The sequence below is a fragment of the Nicotiana sylvestris genome, chromosome 1, assembly GCF_000393655.2.
Source record: "Nicotiana sylvestris chromosome 1, ASM39365v2, whole genome shotgun sequence".
NCBI classification, from domain to species: domain Eukaryota; kingdom Viridiplantae; phylum Streptophyta; class Magnoliopsida; order Solanales; family Solanaceae; genus Nicotiana; species Nicotiana sylvestris.
The window spans coordinates 55,233,516-55,241,765 of record NC_091057.1 but is presented as its reverse complement, the minus strand read 5'-3'; the positions used below and the strand labels follow the sequence as shown (position 1 = coordinate 55,241,765).

General features: G+C 35.4%; 1 protein-coding gene across 1 annotated transcript; it reads left to right on the top strand.

Moving 5' to 3' along the window:
• Positions 1–986: 986 nt before the first annotated feature.
• LOC138870134 (uncharacterized) lies at positions 987–4,416 on the top strand. Its single transcript, XM_070147805.1, has 6 exons — positions 987–1,380; positions 1,521–1,758; positions 1,864–1,936; positions 2,054–2,230; positions 2,999–3,525; positions 3,609–4,416. Exons 1-6 carry the CDS (start codon positions 987–989, stop codon positions 4,414–4,416), a joined length of 2,217 nt encoding a protein of 738 aa, XP_070003906.1.
• Positions 4,417–8,250: the final 3,834 nt, after the last annotated feature.

Here is an 8,250-nt window from a genome sequence, read left to right as displayed (position 1 = left end):
GACAATAAAGATAAAATAGTTATTCCATGCCCATTTTCTTAGCTTATCAATTATGTAAGTATATATTTTAAAATCCATTATGATATATGTTTCTTGGCGAGCTACATGCAAGCAGCCTGTTGGTAAGCAATTAACTAACGAAAAATTTCACGCCTGTGCAAAAGGTCATAATATTTTGTATATGAGTGCTTTATATTACATCTTATATGAAGCTTGAATCAAGCACGTGATTTATCTATCATAAATGCACTAATATATGCTGGTGAAATTTCTCTCTTAACTGCTTTAATTGCCCATACCCTAGAAAAACTCTAATAGAGGAAAATCTTTAACATGTTTGAAGTTTATCTGGTTTTAAATCTAAAATCCTTTTATTCTCTTTAGCCCTTTAATATAACTATGACAAAGGTAAATAATATCCTAGAATAGTTGTCCATGAAAGAAATGTCGTGGTTAACAATATTGCAAGAGCTATTGCAGTAAGTTGTGATGAACTAATATAGCTTTTACGCATATAAAGTTCTTTAGAATTGCCAAAATTCAAGGGTTTGAATCTTAGAGAATACTTGTTACTCGTGATTTTAGCAGAACTCATGCTAAGAATCTGAACTTTGGTGACATATTCTTTTTTTAGTAAATTATTATTCTCCTACCATGTATATTATATTGTTCTGATGGATTGTGATGAGACTATGTTGTCTTTTGTTTGACTTGGTCTTTCATTGGATTTATGCTTCTATAAATACAAAAGTTCAACAATTTCACGGGCATAGGTGCTCAACTCTTTGGAAATGGAAAGCATGAATGCAATTATGTAGTCATGTCCTTAGTTCCATCAAACATTAACACTTTGTTGTCTTCAGATGCTCACGTGCTTATTATAGTGTAGAGGGTCTTGCCTTAAAAGCAGTGGTCAATGTCAAATTAGTATGATTTTGGTTTATTTGATTAGTTTTGTTGATTTACTTTTATCGTATAAGATATCTATGGATAATGGTGATAAAAGTTGGATGAATCTCCTGAGATGGACGGATGAATATATCCGTGGAGTGAATGATTTTCTTGATAAGGCATTTGAAAGAGCCTCCCAAGAAAATGAAATATTATGCCCTTGCAAAAAGTGCCTGAATCGCTATTGGTATTATAGAAATGTGTTGGAGGATCATTTGGTTGTTCATGGGTTTGTTGATGGTTATACCAAATGGGGTTTCCATGGGGAAGGATTTTCCTCGAGAAATACACCTCATCCAAGCAATGATGATGAAGGTTCTACCATGCGTGACGATATTGACGGACTACTTCATGATACATTTAGAAACATAGAGGCCAGGCAGAGGATGAAGAAGAAGTTGGGGAAAGACTATCTGAAGATGCAAATAAGTTTTTTAAATTGCTGGAGGAAGGAAAACAAGAGTTATATCCGGGGTGTGAAAATTTTAGTAAACTGAGTTTCACTATTCGATTGTACTTGCTTAAATCATTGCATGGGTTGAGTAATGTGGCTTTCTCTGATTTGTTAGAGTTGATAAAAGAGGCATTTCCATTTGCTCAGGTACCAGAATCTTTCAACAAGGCTAGAAACATGATAAAAGATTTGGGTCTTCATTATGAAAAAATACATGCATGCCCTAATGATTGCATGTTATTTTGGAAAGAAAATGCGAATATGGATAATTGCTCTATTTGTGGGTCTTCAAGATGGAAGAGTTCCAGTCCTTTGACTAAAGCAAACTCTAAAATCCCTACAAAGGTTTTAAGGTACTTTCCTTTAAAGCCTAGGCTTCAGAGAATATTCATGTGTCCTGAAACGGCTGCTGCAATGAGATGGCATGCTAATGAGTGACCCAATGATGGGAATATAAGACATCCTGCTGATGGGGAAGCTTGGAAGGCTTTTGATTATTTGCATCCAAACTTCTCTAGAGATCGTCGGAATGTTAGATTGGGTCTTTCAAGTGATAGTTCCAACCTGTTTCGGACCATGAGCATTTCTCATAGCACGTGGCCTATTATGTTAATGAACTATAATTTATTACCGTGGATTTGCATGAAGCCGGAGTATATAATGTTGTCTATGATCATTCCTGGTCCATCATCTCCCGGAAATGATATAGATGTGTACCTACGTCCATTAATTGAAGAATTGAAGGAGCTATGGGAAACTGGGATAGACACATTTGATGCTGAAACCAACCAATCTTTCCGAATGCGTGCTGCCTTATTGTGGACAGTTAGTGACTTTCCAGCATTAGCAATGCTTTCAGGATGGAGCACTAAGGGGAGATTAGCATTCCCCACTTGCAATTATGACACATGTTCTCAATATCTCAAACATAGTCACAAGATGTGTTACTTGGGCCATCGAAGATTTTTGCCTCGTGATCATCCATTCCGAAGAGATAAGAAGTCTTTTGATGGTAAGGAGGAACATAGACCCGCACCTGCTCCCTTGTAGGGTGAAGAATTCTTTGAAGAGCTGCTTGAATTCAACAATATCTTTGGAAAGAGCACTAAAAAAGGCCTCTGAGTGATAAGGGTCCATGGAAAAAGAGATCCATTTTTTTTTGAATTGCCATATTGGGTGCATAACAAATTGAGGCACAATCTTGATGTGATGCACATCGAGAAAAACATATGTGATAGTTTGCTTGGTACTTTATTAGAAATAGATGGAAAATCAAAGGATCATAAAAAATTTCGCTATGACTTACAAGAAATGGGGATACGAAAGGAGCTACAACCAAGAATAAATAGTGATGGAAAGTGTGGCTAAATCTTGTTTCTACATGGAACCAAAACAGAAAAGTTTATTTTGTATTGTCATAAAAAATGCTAAATTACCAAAAGGTTGTGCTTCGAATATTTCAGAACGTGTGCAAGTGAAAGAGATGAAAATATCAGGGTACAAGAGTCATGACGCTCATTTTATAATGCATTACTTGCTCCAGGTTGCTGTTAGAAAAGTGTTGCCCAAACATGTTTCATTGGCCTTGATTAGGTTGGGAATTTTTTTAGAGCTATATGTAGTAAGGTCATAAGGCAAAGAGATCTTGAAACAATGCAGTCGGAAATTGTTGAAATAACATGCGAGCTTGAAAAGATTTTCCATCCAATATTTTTTGACATAATGCCACATTTGCCTATTCATTTGGTGAATGAAATTAAGCTTGGGGGTCCGGCTCATCTCCGTTGGATGCATACCACTGAGAGGAACCTATGTAATTACAAGGCATTTGTACGTAATCGGTCTTGTCCAGAAGCATCAATAGCAGAGGGGTTTGTGGCCGATGAGTGCTTGACTTTTTGTTCGAGATATCTACATGATGGCGTTAAGACAAAATTTATTAGGTACCAAACTATGGATGATGAGTGCTCTAAAAATTTGTCACCTATATTCCCTAATATAGGCCATCCAATTGGAAGTAAGAAAAAAGATACTTTTTTCATGGATTCGCAGTTATGCTTTGAAACACATCGATATGCTCTGTTCAATACTGGAGATGAACAAATGGAAAAGTTTATCGAGTAAGATAAATTATATAAACATTTATCTATATTTATATAAAAAATTTATTATATGATTAAAATTGAAATGTTCTTGATTGCAGGGAACATAAGAATTTAATTGTTATTCATAGTAGATCAAATGCATGGGTAAGAGCGACGGATCACAGTCGAGAATTCAGCAATTGGTTTAAAGAGAAAGTTAAAAATATTGTTGTGCCAGATTATTTAAGATGGCTAGCCAAAGGACCTAATATGGTATCCAAAAGATATACAACATATTTTATTAATGGATACCGATTTCATACCAAAGAACGGGATTTCCGATGCAAGACTCAAAATAGTGGAGTGACTTTATCGGCAATAACAGATAGTTTTGCTAGTTCTAGGGACCAAAATTCCATCGATGGTGAGGTTATCTATTATGGAGCGATTCAGGATATCATTGAGATTGATTATTGGGGTTGTTTTAGGGTTGTACTGTTTAGATGTGATTGGTTTCATAATGAAATAGATAATTATGAGTTAACTCGGGTGTACTTCAATAGATTATGCAGTAGAGATGACCCTTTTGTGTTGGCATCACAAGTTTATCAAGTTTTTTATGTGGAGGATCCAACTGAGAAAGATGTTTATTATGCGAGGAGCAAAGTACCTGTTGATTTGTATGATCTAGAGAAAGAGAACTGTCCAAATATTGGAGATACATTTTGGAGGGAACCTAATAATGACATTAGTTCCTCATCTAGATTACTTGATGTTGACATTAGATGGTCAAGAGAAGACGTACCCGTTGATATCATTTATACTCCATCTAATGCACAAAATTCACATGATACAATAGTGGAAACATCGGAAGAGGAGGATGAGTTTGATGATACTGATTGGGACTGGATGGAAACAGATGATTAAATAAGAAAATTCTGAAATCTTTTAAGTATATTCTTTTTTGAATGAGTGATAATGCCTTTTTAAATAAATATTTTATGGTTATTTTTGTTTATTTCCTTTATAAAATTATTCTGACATGCTTCAATTTTGCAGGATTTGAGATCTGGTAACATTATTGTCGATATTGAATTAATTGATAGAGATTTCGGATACTTTTGTTCGGTTGTTGAGGCCCGTCCCTTCTCCCACGTTCTCTTCTGGTTCAGCTGTCCAAGTCTTCAAGTGTGAAGCACAGTTGGTAATTTCTATCCTCCATGAAATTATAGCAACTCTGTGGTTCTTCAAGAGTATATTTTACATGGTGCATTTTGCATCCTATTCCTTATCACAGGCCATCATTGCTTACATGTTGCTGATTGCTATTGGTCCATGGCAAGAGGACAAGAATATTGGAAAGAATCTAAAAAGATGATCCATATTTCAAATCCAAGAATAGATATAAATGGGCATGACTTTGGACAATCTAACAAGCTTCTTTTTTTCTTGGCGTTATAGACTTTTTTTGTAAATGTTCCACTTTTCTCTGAGTTAAATTTTACTCTTTTTGAGTTATCTCCTCTTTATGATTGATGTGGTTTCTTGGATTCTTTTGGTGTTAGCTAGGAGCTGGAGCTAGTGCTGAAATGAGTGATATTTTGCTGGTTGTATTTTGAGCGGAGCATTTTAAAAGACTTGGTCTTAGGTAATTTCTTGAAATTCTATTCATTGTCTTATTTTCTGATGATAATCTTAGTGATATTTTGCACCAGATGCACACATGTTTGGCCATGTTTGCACCATATGCGCACATCATTGAAGCTATCAGTTTTGTTGTTGATTGTGTGTGCGATACAGTGATAACATATGCCTATCATGATGTGCCTCTCTTCATGTGATATTGAAATGTTGATCTGCACTTTGATATCACTTCTAAGCATCTCAACTCCTTCTGTATGTTGGTCAATCAGTTCTCTTCCTTTGCTAACCTATATTGTGTTTGCTTTTCAGAATCTGAAAAATATTTGAATAGTCATGAATCAAGAAGGGTGCTCAAGCAAATATAAGAAAATATCCAACCGCATTCCAGCTGGATCACTTGCATCTTTGCGAAATCAAAGGGTTTCGTCATTGACAACAAAAAGAACCTTCCAAGCTACACGATCTAATACAAATGAAGAACGACAATCAGAAAGTGGATTACCTTCATCTTTGCGAAACCAAAAGGTTTCGTCGTTGACAACAAAAATATTTTTGAAATCTATAAGGTCAAATGCAAATTAAGAACGACAATCCGAAGGTGGATCTTAATTGCAAGAACAAGTGCAGCAAGTGCCACAGAATTGCACCTCTTTAGCAATACAAGGAGTACATGAACAAGTGCAACAAGCGAATATGGATTGCATCACTCCTGCATCACATGGAGCACATGAACGATCTGATGATTCTACCAATCATGAAGCAATTGAACAATTTGAGGAACAAGGCAAATATATATAAATTGTAATCATAAACTTAACTAAATATAGTGATTAATGATTATCTTTGTTTTGTACTATTGCAGACCCCTCCTCGCCAAAAAGAAAAAGAGGTCGTACTCAAATGCCAAGTGTTCATATTAGAAAAGAGCGTAAAATAATCACTCTAAATGAGTTTAATCAACCCATTGGTCCTGCTAAAGAGGTTGTAAAAGAGTTGGGTAGCTTCCTTGGCACATTGGCAAGGAGTGGGACTTTTTGTCCTCTTAATGTAGTTAATTGGAGGAAACTAGATACAAAAGATGATATGTGGAAATATATCAAGGTATGAAGTTTCCAATGTCCAATAAACATGGATGATATTTATTATTTCTTACACTAACCCAATTGCACTAAATTTGTAGAAAAAATATGACATTCCCGACGAGGCGAAAAAATGGATTTTTGAATCAGTTTGTAGTGCTTGGAGAAAGTATAAGAGTCAATTGAAGACAACCCACTTAACAGCCTATGAGAATGATTAGCTTCGAATGGAGAATAGGCCAGTAGATGTTTCGGAATCTCACCTTAAGGATCTTCTTAACTATTGGAACTCCGATCCTTATAAGGTAATTACATCCAGAATCTCTTGTCTAGTCTTTGGTGAGTCAGTCTAGTCTTCGGTGAGTCAGTCACACTTAGGAACTGTTCTGACTTCTTGCCATAGCTTTTTAAGTCCCATCTCAGTCAGTCACATTGTCAGCCACCCTTTGGTAGTAGTTGCCCTGTCTTACTGGTATCATTTTATAGTCCAACCATTTCAATTTGAGGCATTAAAGGCAGCTAGCTTATATATTATACAGAAAAATGAACAAGCAATCATCATACTTGGAAACTCAACTTCAGTTAATTAACTTATTTTAAAACTTGTAAAACCACAATCCTGTTTGGTTTTCCAATAAGATCCTATAAAGTCCATAGTGAGTAAAATCCATGTACAGGAAATTTTGTCTTGTGTTGTCTGTATCTCACTTGTAGAGGCACAAGTTAATCTTCTTGCTGAAATAAAGTATAATCTGATGTTGCTTCGCTCTTGTGCACTTGCACGAAAAATGATACCAGTTTATGAGATACACATGTCCCTTAAATCTCAAAATGCATATCTGTGCACATATATTTTAAGAGGATGCTGCAGTATTGGCTAACTAATCTCCCCTTAACATTCATCTAAGTGTATGGTATTGGGATGAATATATCTAAGCTCTTCAGATGTATTCACTTCAACATCTACTACCAAGTCCTTTAATCAAAGAAGTTATAGAGATGAATTTGCAACTACCTGACTTTCAACCTTTTTTTCTAGAGCAGTGACAGTACTTAATCAAGCAAGCTTTAATACTATGAGTGTAGTCTTGGGTCATGATGTGGGTAATATGCATAATTGTTGGTTGCTATTTGGTTGACTCATTTATTTGCAGAAAATATCCGAAACCAATACAGAGAATCGAAATAAGTTGAAGTGTCCACACACAGCTGGCAGAACACCTTTTGCTCTAATTCGCGAGGTTTGATGTTTTATCTTTCTTATTTTTTTAAAATTATGAACTTGCTAGTTTTATATGGAAAGATTCTTATACTTGTTTTCATGTAACTAGGAAAAAAAGAAAGAAATCTCTGATACTTCGGATACTGTATCAAGTAAGGACATGTTTGTGTCTATAAGAAAAAGAAAACTTGGCCGAGTATACAAAAACTCATATGACAATACAATTAGTAAAATTGTACGAAATTTCTAATTTAAAGTTTGTCATGCTTATTTATTTGTTCTTAATTATTGATTCAACTTTAGTTACTTAAAACTCTTTTTTCTCGCATTTGGTTTGTAGGCTGAAATGGAAAGAATACAATTTACTCAGGAAAGTGAAGATGGCAATCATTCAACTGACGCTTTTACATCAGTCATGGGACCTGAACATCCAGGTCGTGTGAGATTGTATGGATGAGGGGTTACCAAGACTGTGTTAAAAGGGCAAAAAGGAAATCTTGGATCTTCTGATGATAGGATGCAGCAAAAAATAGAGGAAATGGAAGAGAGGATGCAACAAAGAATGCATGAAAAGTTGAACGAACAAAAGGATGCTATGGAACAAAATATTACAATGAATGTCATCGTACGACTTCAGCGTCTGAACCCAGATTTGCAACTTGATCCTGACATGTTAAGGTTCAGTACACATTCACCTGTAGATGCTTCCTCTGCACAACAAGTTGTTGTTCAACTAAACAGTCGACCATCTACTGGTAGCAACAATCAAGGTCAGTACGTACCAAATATTATAACAATCAATTTCACTTGAATTTA

Coding starts and splice junctions, on each gene's coding strand:
- LOC138870134 (XM_070147805.1), top strand. CDS start 987: ATGGATAATGGTGATAAAAGTTGGATGAATCTCCTGAGATGGACGGAT. Junction 1,381..1,520: donor CTATCTGAAGATGCAAATAA/GTTTTTTAAATT, acceptor CTGATTTGTTAG/AGTTGATAAAAGAGGCATTT. Junction 2,231..2,998: donor GTGCTGCCTTATTGTGGACA/GTTAGTGACTTT, acceptor GGCCTTGATTAG/GTTGGGAATTTTTTTAGAGC.